The sequence below is a fragment of the Nilaparvata lugens genome, chromosome 3, assembly GCF_014356525.2.
Source record: "Nilaparvata lugens isolate BPH chromosome 3, ASM1435652v1, whole genome shotgun sequence".
Lineage (NCBI taxonomy): Eukaryota > Metazoa > Arthropoda > Insecta > Hemiptera > Delphacidae > Nilaparvata > Nilaparvata lugens.
In genome coordinates, this window is record NC_052506.1 from 30,496,973 (window position 1) to 30,519,639 (window position 22,667).

At 35.3% G+C, this 22,667-nt stretch overlaps 1 protein-coding gene across 1 annotated transcript in view; it reads left to right on the top strand.

Moving 5' to 3' along the window:
* The first annotated feature begins 503 nt into the window (after positions 1 to 503).
* Positions 504 to 22,667, top strand: part of LOC111064351 — a 148,799-nt gene continuing 126,635 nt past the window's right edge. Inside the window, exon 1 of the mRNA XM_039423491.1 lies at positions 504 to 838. Within this exon, the coding sequence (XP_039279425.1) occupies positions 730 to 838 (109 nt within the window). The 5' untranslated portion in view covers positions 504 to 729. The remainder of the gene's footprint in view (positions 839 to 22,667) is intronic.

The following is a 22,667-nucleotide window of genomic DNA, read 5'->3' on the forward strand; positions in this document are numbered from 1 at the left end:
TTTCATGGAGAGTATCATACCGCTACTCGTTATTCAATTTTATGAATTATTGTTCATAGTCGAATAATGTGAATAAAATAATATTCTATCCATCTCTCTTGTGGTACATCTATCTACTTCATGAATTACAATTTGAAACTTCTAGCCTACTGTACAGATTGTATGTTTGCTTACAAATTACCTAGTAATGCCAGCAAAAGTATTTGGAACTGAACTGTCAATTTAATGAATCGATTCAAAAATCAGAAAGAATGAAGAATGGGGTAACGATAACTTCGAGAATGATTGGGAGTTGATAAATATTATCACGGCAGTTGCTGGGTAATTACGAGCGGTTTTAATTTGTGAGCGAAGTTGCGTAGAGTAGGTGAGTGGTGAATAGTAGAGCTGTGCGAGTAGTGAGTGTAGTGGTAGCGTAGCTGTAGGGGTGGAAGTGCGCGTGCTCTAGCATGCTTTAGCGCCGTTTCTGCCCGGCAGGTGTCTCTGGCGTCGCTGTGATCGATATGGCACGCTGGTCCAGTCATTGCCGGCCGTCTACAGTGTTATCGACAAGTAAAAACTCGTAGCTGTAGTGGTTGAGAATGACCGATGAGCGTAGACGCGGACTTGACAACAAACCCGGCAATGACTGAACTGTGGCCATAACTTGTGTGTAAACTATAAACTGTGCTTCTTCATATCTGACTGAGTGCAATGTGACTAGTGGCTAACAAGCACCCACTGACTGTTATGTCGTTGAATTCGCGGGGCCCCGGCCCTCCACTGGCGTTCAGGCCATCGTTACTAATCATCCTAATCTTCTTCATTGGAGCCGTTGTTTCGGAAACCAATAAAAAATGTGAGTACATTTGAATCGATTTACTACTTGGACCAGTATACGAATAACACTCTCTGAATAACACTTTCTCTCTGAATGGTGGACCTAACCTCTTTCTACTAAGCTCAACTCTCCATTATCACAATTATCTAATATTTTCCCAGTTTTTCTCACTTCAAATCATTCCGGAACTTCAATACAAGATCTGGGAAGAGACTCAAAGTTTAAATACAGCTCTGATTCGTTATTTTTAAACATTTCCTTCTCAAGAGTTGGAGGTGTTTATATAGCGACTTCTGGAACTCCTATGTTTTATTACTGTGTTTTATTAACTACAAGAAGGGAGTAAATTTTATTAAAGGATAAATCTGTGGTCTAATATCCAATGATAAGCATTCATAAAATAATCTTCTTACCTACTCCAACTAGCAACCTAGGGAAGATTGATGTGCTGTATGCACTGCTGCATCATTAAGCAGTTTACAGTATTGTTGAAATACCTACCACAGCAGTAGATGAACTGTTTCTAACAAAAACTCATTTTATAAGTCCTAGGGGGATAAATAAAAATGGAGAAATGCAATTTTTTAGAATTGTATTTGTTTGAAGATACAGCATAATTGACTGGATATTTCATGAAAATTTGAAAAAAGATAGAGTTATCAATTATTATTGGCGAATACTATTAAGCTACTACATCTTTACCAATTCCTCAATGAGCGTGTGTAATTCTCATTCAAAGTAGTTGGAATTCACAAGGTTATTGTGCGCGCCATTCAATCTCAATGTCAAATCCATCGAAAGAAACAGCCGTGTTGTTGATTCTCGTAACATTCTAATAATCTTATCAACTCTAAAAAGTATTATTTGTTAAAACACTTACAAAAACCGACCAATTGTTTTGTATATAAATTGATGGTACTGCTAGTCAACAGGTAGGGAGGTTATACTAGGCATCAAAGAGACTTCCTCGAAAATTTTATTACTGAATAAAAATGATTGAATCCATAAAATATTCAATCATAATTATGATACCTATAATCAATAATATATTATTAACCACCTCCTTCAACTACCATAATACAAATTCATCAAAGAAGTGTGTTATTTCACATTGTGCAATACATTGAGCTTAAGTTTTAATGAATATTTGTAATAATCCATGGTAAGCATTATAATATTCTCTTGCATCGTATTTAAAAGCAAAACTTTCGTTGAAGGATGTTGAAATAATTGTCTTATTTGTGTATCAATCGTGTATCAAGAACATGAGCAATTCCTATACATTGAATTAAGATTTGCATGAAAAAAATTAAAATTCATTAATAAATGACAAAACTTCTACTCAAAAGCATTATAATAATGTTTACAGCCAATTAAATGAAAATTAATAGGAATAGTTTCATTCGTACAGATTGGGAGGTAGATAATTGGGAAGATATACTAAACATCCAATCACTTTCCATTACTTGACGCAATGAAATATTCGAGAAATATTGTTGTGTTACTATAATACTGTGTTCCTAATATCACTATGGTGATACTGAACGAGGAAGAAAACTGCACAACTAGGCCTACCCCAAATAGCAGCACAGGAGAAAGTATCTTACTCTGAGGTTCTCCTAGTGTTCATACCTCTCAAATAAACTTGATCTATGATTTATTCAAATATGCAATAAAATTTTATTATCATCCAACTTATCTGCTCCAAATCTTTACCGACACTTGTATCAGATTAGATCCTATAATAATAAAATTCAGACTGATTCTTCCATGATCAATTTTGCACGAGGCAATGGTTGAGAAAATTGGAGCTTCAGTGAAAAGTAATGCTGGAGAACACCCGCGAGATAACAGAGCAATTGAAGCTTGATCGGCAGTCCTTCAACCATTCTTATCCGAGATCAACAACTACTACAAGGATATACATTGAAAATAATTTTAATCATTCCTATTTCACTAGCTCTATTTATTATATCTCAATCAAATTTATCACATTTTTTTCAATCTACGTTACCAGTTGAAAGTTCAAGCAAGTAAATATTATTGGGGCGCTCAATTTTGGGACAGAGTACTATTGTCAGAATCAACAATATTTTCTCAATTTTTATGGTAAAACAGATTGCAATCACCATAAGTTTTTTTCTATTATCACTGTCCAAAATGTACCTATCATGCAAAACATCAAGAAATGGTATTGAGTTCACAAAATTAGGAATCAGTTTGCATAGTAATCAAATAACAGTCGCATTTTTTGTTCATTTTCTTTTTAAAAAGCGGCATATTGTCGCCTCTTTACACTATTGCCAAGTGCGTACAATGACAACGAGCGTGAGAGTGTGGATGGCTATTGTGCTATTGCGCTCGCCTCCACTCCACCCGTAAATAGATGTTAACAGCGAGTCACTTGTCAAAGCGACCTGGCGAGAGTGTGGAGCTGGCATTACAAGATTATTCTTCTAGAATCATAATTATTCAATTTATAATAAGCATTATGATGATACATGTCATCGAGTAGATTGTAAAGAACGAGAAATTTAGAATCTATGAGACTCTTTCATTATTTTATTATCTCACCACGATTTCAGAAACAGCTACTCAACATTCTAAATGTGATGAAAAAACATACTTTAAATAAATGGGTATGGTTTTTAAGAGGTTGTATCAATTAATAGCAGACCTTTGAAGTGAAAACTTCTAATCACATTCTGGAGAATCGAAGATTAAACTGTTTGTATTTTCACTCATTTGAACTGTAGAAACTAAAAAAAGAAACAAGTTTAGACTTGAAACTGTATTACTTTTCGGAAGTTATCTTCCTGTTTTTAATATGATAAAATATTTTACACTTTATCTGTATTGAAATTAAAGACAGTGAGTACCAACTTGTGCAATTATGCTATTCTCATGCAGAAATTTGGATTAAATTCCACAATGTACCATACAAATTATATACATTCGCTATGCTGAGCATATGTAAATTGTACATTCAGCCCAACTCTTATTTTACTGTCGGCTAAGCTTAGAAGAAAAAGTTTGTGATACGGCTCATTCATCTCAATTTCTTCTAGTGGATTGGCTGAATTGCATTTTTCGAACTCCAGTTGGAGGGAAAAGGAATAGAAAGAAAGTGGAGTGCTACGAAAACATCTCTGAAACAATTTTCAATAAGCGAATTCTTACAACGTCTGCCCTCGTTTCTTCAATTTTGCAGTGGGTAGCTGTCTCAACTTTAAAAAGTATTCGCGAATGAAACGTGAGAAGCATGTCTTCTTTTTATCCCACGAACAACGTCTCTTTGCATATGTCCCACTGGAATCAAGCCGACTACTAAAATATTGATAAGAGTCTACTCTCCACATTTGAGTCATATTCGAAATTGATTTTAGAACGTACATGTTTTTAGATAGCATATTTATCCAAGTGTGTATGTAATTATCCCATGAGATTTCATTCACGATTGATTATGACATGGGATGCAATGACATTCTCATTTAATGATGGAGTGAAGTTTGGAAAGTAATGCAGAGTTATATTGCAAAGAATTAAAATCACAAAAACAATATGTTATTGACAATTATTCCTCCCAGACAAATCTGTGAGAGAGAAGGAGTTCATCTAAATTATCAATATCGAACAAACTAGGTGCTCAGATCTGCATGTCATATAATCTAGGATCAATATCACTACAATGCTTTGAGCACTACAATTGGGATTATATGTGTCACCTCTAAAAACAGTACCTAAGAAGTCTATTAATTTGTTTCTTAACTCGTTGAAAAAAATTCTCTCCAAACTCTATTGGATTTATTGTGCTCCAATGTAGGCCTATTGATTATATAGTAGCCTACATTTAAATTAATCATATAAATTTGAATCATAACATATAAATTCTAATCATATCCCAATTTCCGCACTTGGAATCCAAGCTAACTGGACCGTGTAGAGACTCCATGATGAACTCAACAGTATTTTACATGAAGGTTTGGTGACAATATTATGCAAACAGTTTCATATTTATATTACACAGAAAATTCAAAGTTAGGTCTTATTGGGGATCCTATTTCAATTGAAAACATCATAGAAACTTCATAATCCCAACGTTTTGCTTTTAAAATTTGAAACCTATCACTTCTTTCACCGATTGGAAACATATTTTCAACATACGATTAGTTCGGTCACTCCGTGGTTCGGTATAACATTTTGGAAGGGAAATTTATCAATATTAGATTAATATAATACAAATAATATAATATTTAATCTTAGGGATTTGTAGAGACTATAAAAAGATTATATTCAAGAAAAAATTATTTGATCAAGTAGAAGTCAGCGATTTTATTATCCTATTATATTAAGCGAGAAATTGCTGTATTTATATATCTGGTTATTTTTATATCTGGCTATTTATGTTTTACGGATCTCGAAAACGGCTCTAACGATTTCCACGAAATTTGGAACATAGTAGGTCTATGATATAAAGATTCGATTGCACTAGGTCTCATCCTTGAGAAAACTCGCTGAACAACATTAAAATGATAATTCATACTTGGCTGAAACAGCTGTGGATAGTAAAAAAGTGAGTATGTGAAAAATCAAAATATCGCATCCCCTAAATTCATATGATGACGTATAGCCAGCTGTGAAATATAAACACGATCATTTTAGAGAATTGTGTTCTGTCGTAGCCACCTCTAATACAAGGCCCCGGTCTACGATATTGCAACGTCGCAGCGTAGGCCTAGAATCTAATACATGATTGGTGAAAAAGATCAGCTGGTATTTTTAAAAATCTTTTCCACCAGTCATGTATTAGATTCTAGGCCTACGCTGCGACGTTGCAATATCGTAGGCCGGAGCATTGTATTAGAGGTGGCTATGGTTCTGTTTATCAATAATTAAAAATAACGAGCGAAGCTCGGTGCCCCGATATTGATTCCATAATATAAGCACCATTATAAAACAGATCTAGAATTATAAAACAGAATAGTTCTAATGGCCAAACTGTCTTTATACAGTAACTGTATAACCTGAACGTAATCATGCAAGCCTGAGGGAAATATACGTTAAAGTAAAGGGTAGTTTTTAAATTTTCCGTTGAGGCCATCAGTTCATATTTAATTGAATCAATGAACGTAGAACTCCTACTTTTGAATTGAGCCTCACGCCATTGTCCGTTTTTGGTCTTGTATGTTCGAGGATAACTACTATCTAAATCTTTCATCAACGAACTTAAAATTATCAACATACATAATTTTTGAACCGTTTTACTGATCAAGTTCATTGACCAACAAAATTGACTCACTTCTTCGTCCTATTTGATCTATTCACCTATATCAGGATAACATTGAAAGTGTAAACTATGAGAAAATAAATTTTGTTAATCTACGTGTATAATTATTACAAATCACAAATCAGATGATCAATCGCATGCTACTTAAACTTTTCCTTTCCACTTTCCACTGCTTTCAATAGAACATGCAGCTGACAGAATACATCAGCGGCATTTTAAGCGAGTTCTCCTGCCTGGCAGGGCTCATTACTCAATAGCTAGTTCATTATCTGTTCATTCTATTGATTATCATTAGGTTCCTGAAATGTTTTGTTCAGATGTTCAAATAGAATACACAATGTTAATGCATCCCTGAAGTTTGTTGATGAATAATTTTGAGCAATATTTTTGTGAGAACAGGATGTGAAAAGTGAAGAGCAATCACAAAATTCAAAATTTTATCAATGAATTCGATATTGAGTGATGTTCTACAGATAATTATACAGAAGAACAATTTTGTTCATTATTTTTGTGGAAATTTTGTATTACTGTAGTATCAAAAAGATTATGACGCAAACTTTCAAATGTCCTGCTCAACTAAATTGAACTGTGTTGAGGTACCCGAAGCTCCTATCATACTTTCACATTCAAATTATTCTTCAACAACATCAGTCAACGGCCGATTCGAATTAAGCCGCCAATCGATTGGACAATCAAAATAATGTGGTGCGATTTGCCGCCTTCAACCCTTGGCATTCGCACACATAGAGAGGCGCGCGCACAGCTGAGTTGTAGCGGCTGAGTTGGCGACATGTGAAGCGGGCGCGATCGATTCGCACACTCACTCGTATTATTTGTATCTCGCATCGCTAGTTGGTCGAGCTTGGTCACGCATTCGTAACGCACACTCGAAAAAACTCAAGCAAATAATCACAGTCGCCGTCGCAATCTAGTTTATCAAATGCCGATCGCAATTGTCCCAATCACTGGCTGCTACCAACGAAACCAATTTATGGCTCACATGTACAACGCCAAACTATTCCAGCATTCTAATTCCACTCACCATTATCGAGATGATCAATTCACTAAGCTCACAAAAAAAGAAAACAAAATATACAGCAAAAATAACTTGTGAAAGATTTTTGATCTGCATTATGACCATTAATCAAATTCAAGGATTCAATTAAATGATCGATCAAGCAATCAATGTATTAAAAGCTGTGATCGTCAACAACAGAGCTTCAGTGCATGTTAATCTCACGTAGAATTCAAAACTAAGAAGAATAGTGAGAGTGTGGAAAGGTTTACCGATGAAGACCCAGCTTTACTATTGTTATAATTGGAACGAAAAATGTGAATTCTATATTGAAGCTCTTTGGAATTTTAGTATTTATCAAACTAATAGCCTCTTTTGAAATAGCCTCAAATCAGGGAAGAAGAGGGGGGAGTTGTGTGGAAGACAAACAGAAACGAAAAATGGGCAAGTTGAATCAGTAGGAGTTTTTGAAACTGGATTCGACTCAATGTAATATGTTATGACTGACTTAGAAACGAAATGGAAACGCGCTTGAGATATTTATTTTGAGCATGACTAGTTGCAAAGGTTTTGTTCAAGGTTATGCAGATAACAATAATGAATAATTATTATTGATTTCATCTCCAAAGGTCTTGTCTACAGTAAAAATCATCGAATGAACTATAAAACAAAATTATTTATATTTTCCTGGCGTAGAATTTATAATAGGTCGTGTTGAAACGAGTGAACCCTGGTTGAATGAATTTTGAATAGCAACAATCACAATGAACAGTAACAAAGATTAAAGTGGATGGTTAACACTTGGAAGGGTGGCATTCGAAATCTGATAAGACACCAAAGCTGAAATTGAATTTGGAAAAGTTGATGTCGGTGGTGATGGAGTTTTGAAAACGTTTCGGGAGGGAATTCAAAAGCACTTTTTCAGGAGGCGAGATCTGCCGCAGAACTGGAATTTAATTAGCCGGAATAGCTTGATATGACGCCCTTAAACAGCGTTGAACTAATTGCTGCTGCTGCTCTTTGCGTAGCGGAGGAAGAGGAGTGATGGTGAGAGGAGGAGGAGGAGGAGGAGGATGAGGAGGAGGTTTAGAGTTGGAGCAGGTCATTTAGCTCAGTAGCGCTCTCAGTTTCTGAAAAGCAGTCTGCATCTCTGGCTGTGTTCTTCGTTTATTCGACTGTTGTAATGAAATCTCAACAAGCGAAAGCTCAGTAGAGTTCTGGTCTTAAACAGGCTCCATTATTGTTCAAACGAATCAGCACACACTGCTTAAAACAAAAGTACAAATAGCATTCTGACTCGAAAAGTAAATCTCCTCTCAAACGCCAAAGCCAATCTGCTCTCACAACACAGCTCTGCTGACACATTCTGGAATTTACCTCAGTAATTTCTGTCCGGGAAGTTCCTTGTATCATAACAATTAATTTCAGCTCATTTAATTTTAGTCATGGATTCATTACAATACAGCTCATTTCATTATACGAGCCTCGTAGCCTTTACAATCAACATGGATTGGAATTTTTTAATGATAATACATTGAGCTTGAAAAATCATATAGAACTACTTTTGATATCTCATGTCAATGAATTTTTATAACATTACAAAAGGCAAAAAGTCTGTAGAGATAATCTGCATTAGATATACAAAAAGACATGTTCTTATTGATTGTTGCATAATCGCCGAATTAAAATCAGCAGCAGATATTTTAAATCATCAAATATTTTGTAGCTATCTCTATGGGAAAATTATTCACAGTAGTGATAATTATTGCAACTCTTCGTACTATTCTGGGTTTGAGATTTTTTCTCACTATGCTCATTTAGTCCCATTTGTTGCAGACAACTTCAAAAAATACTGATAAATATTTGAATTTATGAAAGATTCGTGTTGTGAAGGAGGGAGAGGGTGAATTTCTTCTTGGTCTCACTTGCATCAAAGCAGCCGAAAGGTTTACAGTGGAGATACTTGCTTTGTCAAGCCACTGTCTGCTTGCGAAACATGGCAACTCTTTGATGGAGGAGTGTTGATGCAGATTCTCCAAGGAACGTGTTAGGAAACTCACTTCCCTTCCCCCAACAAACCAGATCACGGCATTCTACTCAGCTGATTTGAATCTTCCTTATATCCTCTGTCTCTTCAAGTTTCACCCGAAAGGTCAACTTGAAAGGGCTTCTTTTCATAAGATGGGGCTTCCTTCTTGTTTTCCCCTTTCTTTTGCTTGGAATGCTGGACACTGCTCGGCACCCATTTACTGGTTCACTTGCCACGTGCCTCGTCTCCTCAAATAAGGGCGCTTTCATAGCTAATATTCCCCAAGAAACTCTTCATTAGCTCACTTCTTAAGATTCCTAAGAATACGTTTTTCAAGTTCATATTGAAGAGTGTACTAATGTTCTCGCCTTCGCTACCAATTACCTTGTTCTGATTTTTTAATATCTAATTTAAATTAATGTGAAATTATTATTAATGTGAAAACTAATGTAAATTATTATTACCATGAATTTTGTTCTCAGTATACTTCCATTTTTTCTCGGAAATGCCCTGAGTTGTCTTTACTCCAAGATATTCAGTACAATAGGAATGTGAATCATGCAAAATCATATTAATAATAACATGATTATTCCACATATCTGAAATAAAAATGATGATTTTTCTTGTTGAACAATAATGAGTATTCTCCACATAGGCTATAAGTGGTATAGGGATAAATTTATTGATAATCAAACGTACAAAACCTATGGTACTGTAAAAAAAACATTAAGGCTGTGCAAAGGCTAAGAATAAACTTTCTACTGGCGATATTTTTCAAAGTTTTTCGATTTGTATATCATCAAGCTAACAAAATGGAAAAGTTTTCTTAGGAAAACATTTTTTTCCGATCATTACTTTTTGAGATATGAGCGCCTAAAGTTTAAATTTTTGGGACAGAACAATTCAAATTCGGTAAGAGATGAATCCATGAGACTCAGAGGATCTAGTAAAACAAAAATTTTGTGAAAATATTAATTTTTTATAAAGTTATTTGATTTACCAAAAATGACCAAAAACAAGAAGTTAAGTTAAATACAACAATCGTTTTCAATTCTATCTGGACAATAAAAAAGGATGACTAACTATCTCTGATTACATTGGAACAATGAGAGAACGATCCGATCAACAAGTGGATTTTTCATTCACAGAAAATATATAGGCCCATTGCAGGCTACTCTCAGCTTAAATAGCTTTTCTCTCTATTTCCATTCTCCAAGAGCGCCTGGTTTATAATACAGTAATATTATTTTTCGAAATCCAATCAATATAACTTCTATAGTCAACGCTATATTAGTCGAGTAGGAAGCTGTGACTCTCATATTATCATATTCGTAAATAAAATTCATGAATTATCATAGATACAATGATAGAGTGATAGAGATGGTCTTTCAAGGCTGTTCCATACACTTTTTTTTAAATTGGATGTTTTTCAATACAATTTTTAAGTTATTGTTAAGATATTCGATTTACCAAAAATGACCAAAGATAACTTAACAAAGTATAAGAGTGAGAAAAAGTGGCAACTGAAATTATTAAGTGGTCTAATAAGTGAGTTATGGGACTTATGGGTTGTTGAAGTGCTAACTCCGTTTTCTTTCCAGATCAAACGGTCTCGACTATATTAACAGAACTTCTCTTAAAAACTCAAAAAATGTATCTTTCCAAACTAAAACATTTTATTCCCCATATCGTTCATAAATAAAAAAGTAACATTTTTTGTAAATTCGATATCTAACTTGTTTATTTTGGCATGAATCCCATATATTAGAACAAAGTCAATGATAATACTGAATGTATTAAAAAAAATTCCAATGAGAAATTCGAAACCGTTTATGATCTGGAAAGAAAACAGAGTTAGCACTTTCAACAACACATAACTCGCTTATTAGACCACTAAGAATTTCAGTTGCCACTTCTTCTCACTCTTAATATAATGATCTTAAAAATTATATTGAAAAAGATTATTCAATTAAAAAAAAAGTGTACCGAACACCCTTAAATTTCCTCATTTCAAACGTACTACGCTATTACAGCTGATGTCGCATTGATGCTGATGCAATCAACTAAAAATAAAATTTAATTTATGGCTATCATTCTCTTTGTGAACTTCAAGAGCTTCATAAAATGCACAGAGATTGAATATTGAATAGTTACTATAATATGGTCGTTATGAATATTTCAAGAGATTCTTAGAGAATACATTGTTACGTACAACTCGACTGAAATGCAATCACGGTTCTACTGTCTGAACAGTTTTAATATTTTGTTGTCATGAGAAGCAATTTCCACCTCACAAGCAGATGAAGTGGAGTGTGTGACTTTTATCGGTTCTTGAGAAATATTGTTCACGTGTTGACAGTTTAACATCGACATGAACTGAAGTGAGAGACGATTTTGCGCGCTTTTTGTATCAAATCTGGCTGCGGCCGAGTAGAATCGAATTGTGTGCAGCAATTAGTGTATTTCATTCACCCTCTGGGTTGCTCCTCCTCCTCCTCCTCACTCTCTCCTTGTTCCTCCTATTCCTCCTAGGAATCCCCTCACCATCACACCCCCTTATCGACTGGCAATTAATTACGCTGGCTTGTCTCTAGGCTGGCGTGTGGCCAGTTCCCCCCCCCAACTACCCTCTCAACGATCCACCAGCCAACAGTTTCTTAATTGATTCAGCAGTTTCACTCTTTCGGAAACCCGGATGTGGGTGAGGGGGTAGGAGCCAAGGGAAATACACGAAATATTAACAAAAAATGACAGAAATATGTAATCAGGAACTTGTATACTCAACAGTAACTATTATCATCGATAATTTATCATTTTGTTTTCATCGTTTGTGAATACGTGAGAATACGATTTGTGTACATGATGTATGATTTATTCTATCATTCCAAAACCCGAGTTCATAATACAATCTTATCAGTTCATCTGTGATCTCTTTTCAAACATCTCTCTTCGATATGTCTCTCAGATTGATGGAAATTATTGACAATGAAAAGTTGTCAAACATCAATTATAGAATAAAAATACTATATGGGAATACTGGAATGGACCAAGTTTATATGAATTTGAGAGTTGGTAATATAATATGAAGCACCGTCACTCTCTGTCAATCTAGAACTATCTCGATGATTGCAAAAAAATGGAACTACAGCATAAAATAAACATTACTCTTAATAATAATGGAATAAATCAATTCAATTCATTTTATTGATATGAAGAAAAACAAGAATAAGTTGAAGAACAAGAAAAACTTTTCTTTCATTAGTATCACGTGCAATTTTTGTGAATTGATTTATAGCAATTGTATAGCAATCAATAATACTGGAATGGGCCAAGTTTATATGAATTAGGGACTTGATAATAATTATTATTATAATACCGGGTGCGGTAGCGAAACTATCTTTTTTCAAGTGAATGCCATTCAGTCAGCTGATGTCGTATTGATGACGAATTTGGTCTCGTTAGAGAGACCAAACCATAAAGTTTTCTTCCCGTCATGTTCAGTTGCCATCATGCATTGGAGCAATAAGAAGCGTGCATTTGCCCTTGAGACGTATATTTCGTGCGGATGTTTTTTGATCACAATCCAGCGCGCATTTCAATATCGCTTTAATTTAGCCCCTTTTGCTATTCTCTCTGAGCGGAAATCAACTTTTACGTGAGTCACAACGTTTAGTGCAAGTGTGACAAGACGAAGAACTGAAGACCTTCGGCCCATTAGGTCACCTGAGAACGTTGAGGCAGTGAGAATTTCAATGTTGCGATCACCACAGTGTTCAGCGGCAAACATGCGTCTGCTCTACGACTTTTCGATCGTTCTGTGAGACAAATTCTTCATGATGATCTTCATTTTCATCCATACAAGATGGCAATTGTGCAGGAACTTTCAGAACGTGACTTCTATTGACGTGTTCGTTCCAGGACGCCTCATCTCAATTAGGAGTGATATGGATGGAGTGGCCAGCCCGATCTCGCGATTTGAACCCTTGTGATTGTTTTCTATGGGGGTTTTTGAAATCCCTTGTTTGAGTGAACCTTTCAATGACCCTACAAGATTGAAAGACTAATATCAGGGAAGAAATTGCTAAAATAAGCTTGTAATACTGGCAGGAGTCATGACAAACGCCAGAAAGCGGTTTACTCAGTGTATGGAGAACTGGGGACTCTCCTACCTGATTTGATATTCAAAACTAATTTAAACAAAACTTTATACAAGTGTCTACAATATAAAAAATGGATACAAACTTTCTGATCCATACAAAGAGTTCTATTCACTCTTATAAAAAGGAAGTTTCGCTTCCGCATTCCGCGGATAAACGGGAAGTTCGTTTTGCGCGAACCGAAATCGCGCGACCTGTTGTGCCGAAATTTATTTTTTTTCAAAATTATAACTTCTTCAAGAAAAAATTCAATTAGAGTGCTGGATTAACGTTGTGATTCTCACGGTATTGGAGTAGCTTCATGATGTAATTCCGCGCATTACGTAATTAAATTCTAATATTTGAATTTTATTCTCTATTGTTTTCCAACGTTTTCCTTGAGTACTTAAAATTGTTGTAGACGCAAAATCATCATGAAAAATCAGTTGAACATCCATTCTAATGCTGAGTCTTCTACTTCGATTGAGGGAATTTTGCTGTATTCTGTCCTTGTCAGTTGTATTCCTTTCTCGTTCTATTGAGGGAAATTATTGTCGTCCCCACCACGTCCTTTGTAATTTTGAATTTTTTTATTGGCTTCATTGCTCAGCCTGATACCTATTTTTGAGCCTGATTCGGTCGACTTGGAGACTTGAACGAGAGACCGCTTTTAGATTCTGTAGAGTACAGATATTATTATTTTCTGAGCTGATTTATTTCTTATCTGATCTTATCATGACATATTCGTCTTGTTTCTTGTTCTCTCCTGGAGACTAAAGATATTATTGGGAATATATTCCATTTATCCCATCAGTTTTGAAATCGCTAATCTTTTTATTAAATAGTTAATGGCATAGTTAATTTCCATTCAGAGCGGTTGACTGCTGCAATTTATTATTATGTTAGGCTATTGGATTAGTAACAGTCGAAAACCTATTTAAGGGTTTTTTTTGTTTGTGTGTGTGTATTCTTGAATACTCATTCGAGGATTGAGCTGTAAATATGCCTTGATGTCGAACGAGGGCTGACGAATTCGCCGACCGAGATGGCCGGTAATATCGGACATCTGACCTTGCCGTACGGGGCTGAAAGACGATCTTCGATCTGACGCCACTACCCCGATGCCTGGAGGCCATCATCCTTCATCCTCATCCATTACCCTTTGGATACCGGACTCGAGGACGACAGATCTTAGATAAGTACTTGATACCCCCCCACTACAATATCAGATGTGTCCCCCCGTAAATTTGGTCTCTTAAAGAATGTTGTGTTGGTCTCTTAAAGACAGATTGATTATTCATGTGAAGATGTATTTTATAATATTTTCTATATTATTTTCATTATTATAAGAACAGTCAGTCAACCGCATATCTATGTTCTTATTTCCAAGACCCTCAAACCACTAGAATAAGGATCACATTATTGATAAGATACAAATCGGCAGACCTCAGGGCCTAGCACAATTTCAACAACTAAGCCTTCTCCGACAAAATCATTTGTCACCAGGAGATCGGCTCACTGTGATCATCTTGCGTACTTCTCACGTTTTGTTCGTGCGTTGCGCAGCGCTTGAGTCTGTACGCAGCTTTAGAGCCATATGCTGTAGGGTGTACAAATTGATGAAACATGAAAACGTTATTAAGACGAACAATTTTGTAAAATAATCTTCATAAAAAAACTTCATTGTGCTAACTTTGTCTTGAATCAACTCGGGGAATCGTCGAATCTGATGATTTGAATCACTTGAAACAACACCGACCCGTTCAAAACGATTTTAACTTTCCAATTTTAACCCAATGCAATGAAAGTTCACATGAACGATAAGAAAACACAGAGGTCTACAACTTCTGTTTGCAGATCATGAATTCGGTGAATCATAACCATAGTCCAATCTGAAATTCGAAGTTAGCGATCGACTGCTGTATTTGTGAGTCAACAGTGGAATGAAAAATGGTGAAGAGACCGCAAGCGGCAGAAATTGGTGTGAGTTTGTGGAGGCGGCCTCAGTATCAATTTGCTTGTTGAATTATAAACGATCGCGTCGTTGAGTGCGTGGTACTGGAATTGAGTGGTGGGAGGGGGGTTGTTGAAAGGGGGTGCAGCGAGGGTACTGAATGACGTAAAACAGGGTGGTTGACTCTGGAAATAGGCTCTAGTAGTGCAGCGATTGGAGAGATGGGCGTCACTTTGCTGACGATTCCCCACACGCTGACATTACAGTGCACTAGTACCAATCACTGTGTAATATAATTCACCCCAAACCACTCTCCTCACCCTCCTAACCCCTTCACTATCCACCTAAAGTAACATTAATAAGTCACATTAAGCTACTTGGAAGATTGTGTCACGTAGCTTGATAATACCAATCTCAATACTTATGACACATCCTTGCTATTTAGAAATCTCACCTTCTTTGTGGCATATCATGGTCCTTCTATTGTCTGGAATTGGTGAATCGTGATCATGATGCTGGTTTTCATAACGTTACGTGGAGAAAGACAAACAGTGTCTGTATCAAGTAAATATTCCTGCACAACACAGTCCAAGCTTAAATTGTGAAAGGCGAAATTTGTATTTTTCGACAGATTCCAACTTCATCCTTTGAGATAGAGGTCTTTATCAATACCATTATTATCAAAAGCCAATAATTCATCATACAACAATCATAAAATCCTCCGTCTACTATAATTCATTCTGAAGACAACAAGATGCATAAATTCCAACACATATGTGCAACAATTCATCGAAATCTATGGAATAGTACATCCAAGGGAACCAAATTCAAATTCAAATTGAGTTTATTCACAAAATGATTACAAATGCAGTACATGTATAAATAATATAAAAAAATCTGGTGTGGCGCACTCACACAACTTTCCTTGCCGTTATGAAAATTGATCACCTGACGCTAGTGTAAACGCGCATTTCAAGTCAAAGATCTGAGCCAGCTGGTGACAGGTCAATAACGCTGGATACACATGAGATCTGCTATCTCTTCATAGTGAATGGATTAATAGAATCAACAGTTTGCAATTGAATAATTACATTTTCTCAAATTTCAAGCTTATTTTCAATTTTAGGTGGAAATGTTACTAGACATTAATTGCAGAGATTTTCATGCTTAATCTTCTCCACTTGAAATTTTTTGTTCAAATTGTATATGAAGGCTGATAATTGAGAATCTAAAATCAAACTTTGCATAGATGGGGCAAAGCTCCTGAAATTTTTACAGATATAGGACTTGATGCAGTTGATAGAGCTTATCAATGACTATTTTTGGTATAAATTTGAAAAAAATCGTTAGCGCCATTTTCGAGAAAATCGCGAGAAACCCTGTTTTTGACATCATTTTTGCCATTTTAGCCGCTATTTATAGTGTAAGGACCTTAAGTTCCAAATTTCGAGTCATTCCGTTAATTGGGAGATGAGATATCGTGTACACACACAGACGCTCATACACTCATACATACACACACCAACATTAAGTTGGCTCTCCACTGAAATATTTTTGAAATCTCTCAACGCCATCGTTTTGAGCTGATTTGAGCAACTTTTATTTCGTTTTGAGCACCCACCGTTTTCGAGATATGACGTTTCAAAAATTGGAGAGCAGCTCTCCACTTTTCGAAATCGAAAAAACAAACACACCATCGTTTTGAGCTGATTTTCAGCTGAAAAGCACTTGTGAATTTCCCCCACATAGACAAGTCTGTGTGTGGGGATAGAGTTCTGATGAAAAATAACTTGGAACTAAAAAGAAAAAGAGAATAATAAATATTTCCAATATAACATAAAAATTTAAAAGTAAATTATTTTTAGAATCAAATTCTACAGAACGATTGCGGCACCTACACTATTGTATGGAAGCGAAACATGAGTTATTTCCAAACATAATGAGAGCAGGTTGCAAGCAGAGATGGGGTTCCTCCGTAGAAAATAAATACGGATGTAGCAGAGATGATCGCTATAGGATTACAATACATATACGAGTATAAAACACTTATTGACATGGGCTGCTTTTAAATTAAAAATAAAATTAAATTATTAATAAAACAAAATAAATCTTATAGCACCCTTTATTCTTTAAAAAACTTTAAAATAGTTGAACAACTAGTTTCGGTTTACACCATCTTCAGGTTCTAAAATAAAACCTGAATTTTATTTTGGAACCTGTAGATGGTGTAAACCGAAACTAGTTGTTCAAATATTTTTAAGTTTTTTAAAGAATAAAGGGTGCTATAAGATTTATTTTGTTTTATTAATATACGAGTATCTATATTCTCGTATACGGACTCAGCTCAACATTCTTTGCTGCAAGAAGTAGAATAAATGATAACAGAAGTGACTGGTTAGGGCTTCTCAAGTTGATTAGTGATGGACGGATCTCAAATAGGTCCTATTGTATCTATTTGCAAGAGGAGATCACGGATGTCCCAGGAAGAGATTGGTTGATTTTAGAGGCACAGAGGTTCAGAACAGGTAGTAATGCAACCCGTGAAAGAAAACGTTTAACGTAAATGTTTATATGCTCGTTGGTATTCGTTCTTACGAATGATTTGAATCCAAATATTACAACACTAGAAATTTCAAAAACTCCTAGCCTAATTAATAAAATGATCGAAATATGAAATTCAGTCTCTGGCGTTCTAGCCAGTCTCTGGCTTAGTAAGCTGAGTAACGTCACCTGAGAAAAATGTTAATCAAGGTTTGAGGTCATAAACTCCCTGGCATTTCTGTCTCTTATAGAAGTTGACATGTATTCAGACACAATGAATTCACGTTAATAATACTGAAAGGTATAATAATTGGACAAAGGGCTCGTGGAAGACCCCGGCTACAATATCTGAAGCAAGTTACCTAAGATCTAGGGATCCAGAGATATATATAACTGAAAAGTACATCTCTGCACTGAAAACGAAGGAAAGCTGTCTACCAATCCAATGATTGAAGCTAAAGCAGAAGATAGAAGTTGATAGGCTACAATAAAAACATGTATTGAATAATTGATTAAAATACTTGCTTCGATTAAGTAGGCTGATTTTATCTGTAATATATTGTTCATATACATTATAATTATCATTTTGGATATTCAAAATTATAGCAAATATTATTATGGATAGTATAGGCTAATACAGGTTTTGGAATATAACATTGTGATAATCAACTACCACTTTTTACTATAATGACAAAGTTATAAGAAATAGAGTGAGGATGTGGCTGATGTAAAATTCTGCGGCTTGAAGCAAAATGGAGTGAATGAGAAGTATGGGGTGATTGTAGCAGAATTGATTGATTGATTGATTGAATACTTTATTTATGTAGATTACAATATATACTGGCTTATACACTCTTATATACAATAGCTTACAATACAGCAAAGTTATAGATGAATTTACATAATATAGACTAAGAAAATAACTATTGAACTGTATATGATATGAAAAAGCAATTTGTAATATAATAACTATAGATAATAATCATATTGTTATGCATCTACATAAATTGGCGGAGCTTTGGACATATCAATGTCCATTCTTTGGGAAGAATATTAAAAATATCCTCCCCACTAACTCTCTACCAAAACGTTAATTTCGTTATTTAAACTAAGGATTTATTTATTAATGGAAATATTGTAAAAGTTTTTATCAATATGAATATTGAAGAGAAAAAAACAGAAAATTGATAAAGTAAAATAATTATATAGGTAGATAAGATCAAATAATTGATTAATAAAATGAAGTAGGCTGAAAGTAGATCAGGGCTATCAAATTTCAGTAATATACTGTTCAGTGGATAATTGAAATAACATGAGTTTATATAATATATATATATATATATACAATTCGTTCTATAACATGGTTTAAAGGTTTATATTGGTGGAATGGGTGAGGGATGGTTGTCATGTGATCGTTCTAGGGCCGAACAGTTTCAGTCATTTGTTCCAAAATATGTTTTTTTAAAGTCAGGTTGAAGCTCGCTCGGCTCTCGATAGACCTGATAGAAACAGGAAGTGTATTCCATGCACGACAGGCACTGACTAAGAAGGATTTTGTGAAAATAGTAGTTCGATGATTGGGTATCCTTAAAGTACTTTCTCCGGTTCTAGTATGTGAAGCATCTATCCTCTTACCTTCAGAGACAAATTTGAAATCATCTTTAAAATAGTTCGGATTACCGTATTTCAAGATATCTCTAACAAGCGTGACTATTCGAAAAAGCCTCTGATCGGGAAGCTTCAATGTTGAACTAGCAATGTGGGCTGGGGTGATATGATCATGGCGTTGGAGAGAGTAGACGAAACGTAGACAATAATTTTGGCAACGCTGTAGTTTATCATTCAGAGTGACTTGCATATCATTAAGAACAGAATTACAATACATTAAATGTGGGAAGATGAGAGATTGAACCAATAATAATTTAATGTTTCTAGGGAGGATATCGTGCATTTTCTTCAATGCATGCATGGCTGAGAATACCTTTTTACAAGTTTTGTTCACTTGTTCTGACCAGTCAAGAGTATTATTCATAATAATGCCTAAATTTTTAACTGAGCTACAGTAAGGAATGTCATTACCGTCTACACTAATTTTGTGAATCGATTCAAGGTCAATATTGTTTATAAGACGAGAATATCCAATTATAATGGGTTGTGTTTTGATGGGATTAAGCTTAAGGCCATTTTTCTTTGTCCATTCCACTATCGAATTGATATCCTGATTCATTATTCCAACTGTTTCATTAATTTTTGTTATGGGACAGCTTAAATAGATTTGAAGGTCGTCTGCATAAGTATGGAAACTGGAGAATTTGATAATGGAAGAAAGGTCATTAGCATACAAAGTGAAGAGGAGAGGGCCTAAAATTGAACCTTGTGGTACTCCATGCATAACGTTTTTCCAAGTTGACTTTTTGTCACCGACAGATACACATTGTTTCCTACCTAATAGATAGGATTTAAACCAAACTAACGAGTTGTGACTGAAACCAAGAATAGCCAACTTATTCAGAAGGACTGTATGATCAACAGTATCGAATGCTTTAGAAAAATCAAATAGGGTGAGGATGGTGCATTTTCTTTGGTCCATAGCTAACCTTATATCATCAGTGACACGAAGCAGAGCTGTCTCAGTTGAATGGAATTTTCTAAAGCCTGATTGAAAGTTATGAAGCTTACTATTGTTGTCTAGAAATTTTACAACTTGAGCATGAATGAGTCTTTCTAGCACTTTGGACAATGCAGGTAAAATACTGATTGGTCTAAAATCCTCAACTTTATTGGGTGATGTAACTTTATTTAGAGGGCGAACCAGAGCAAACTTCCAGTTTTCAGGGAAAATGCCTTCTTCAAGTGACTTGTTGAAAATGTATGTAATGGTTGGTAAAACAGCAAATAACATCTTCTTGATAAATTTAATAGGAATTTTGTCTACACCCGTAGCATTACTATGAATACGTTGAATTGCTCTGAAAGTGTCTTCTTCTGAGATTGGATGGAAATGAAATTGATCAGTGATTGGTAAATCTAAGTTTGTAACCTGCTCTTCAAGATCATCTATATGATTAGCAATGACAACTTCGTCGCGTTGGTTAGAGTGTGAAACGAAATGGTCATTTATATTATTCAATGGTAAGTCAATTTGTGGATTCGATTTCTGTTTGCCAAGCCCGAATTCTTTTATTCCCTGCCAAAGTGATTTAGAGTCTTGTCTATTGTTTGTCATAAACGAATTCAAGTACCTAATCTTTGAGTTCCGTAATTCCTGTTTAACCCTATTTCTAAGGCTCCTATACTCTATCAAACTGTCCAAGTCAAATGTCTTTTTAAATTTTCTATGTGCTTTGTCTCTACGTCCCATCATCTTAAGTATGTCTTCAGTCATCCACGGTACTCGTCGTTTTCTATTAATCCTCCTTGTCACATAAGGTGCATGTTTGTCATACAAAGTCAAAGTCCAATTCTCGAAAGTCTTGACCATGTCATCAACTGAGGGTAATGCTTCAATTTGATGCCATGAAGTCTGAGCCACATCAGTCAGGAAGGCGGCTTCATCAAAGTTTTTGAAGTCTCTATAAGTGATAATTTTCTGTTCTGGCTTGGGTATCTTATGGGAAAGTACACAGTAGATCAAATCATGTCTAGAAATAGCTGGGACTGAGATTTGGCCTGCTTGAACAACCTCATTGGGATCACTGACAATGAGAAGGTCAATGAGTGTGTCTGATTCGTTAGTATGATGAGTTGGATCGAGAGGTAAAATAGTCATGTTTAGGCATTGGAAAATTGTAGTCAGTTGAGAGTAGTCAAAGTTACGATTTGTCATGTTCAAGTCGGTGTTCATATCCCCCATAACTAGTATACGGTTATAACAAGGCATAAGAGAAAGCAAGGCACTTTCGAAATCTGTGAAATGACCTATTTTTGGTGGGCGATAACAGATACCAACGAGTAATTTATCAGTACTAGATAAGGATAATTCAAGTAGCATAAACTCTGGTCTGGAACAATACTCTTGTTTAGATGTGATTATACTTTTGTTTTGATACCATCTTTCACATAAATTGCTACACCCCCACAAGCTTTATTTAATCTATCATTCCGGAAAAGATTATATCCAGGCAATGCAACAAAATTTGATGAAATACTAGGCTTCAAAAATGATTCGGAAATTCCGATTATATTGAAGTCCTGAAAACGGAAGATTGCTCTGAGTTCATCAATGTGGCAACTGAGGGATTGTACGTTAAGGTGAGCAGCCTTGAAAAGTTTTTTGAAAGAGTGGAGCTTATTTGCTAGAAACATACCTGCGTCATTATTACTATTATTGAAATAATCATACCTACTTGAGGGCGAGCGAGCTGACGTGTCAGTGAGAGGCATCATGGAAGCAGCAGACCAATCGTGAACCGACCTCAGAACGACACACGACAGAATGAAGGAGAAAGAGGATAGAGGAAGGTCGATCGTTGGGTCGCTTCATTGTGAAACGCAAGACTAATGATCTTGCAGGTGAATGAGGAATGCAGAGTATACCCAAATAATAATTAATCAAAGAACAATACAAATTTATTTCTTAGTGTATTGTTCTGGATCCATTTACTTTTAGTTTCTGTGGAGAAACCTTAGTTGGTTCTATTGTCACATGAGACATGATAGTCATGTCCTTATTTCCTAAAAAAATAATATTTTCCTGGAAAAAAATTGCTTGCCCTAAAACGTTTCCAGGGTAAAATCATGTATTATTTTTTTGATGAACATCAAACGGCAATTTCAACTTTGAAGATTTATAAAAAAATTGAATTCGGCTGTTTTAAACTTGGTGATTGAAGGAAGTGGACAATTGTCTGAATTTTTCAATATTCTTTAGTATTCATTGACATTT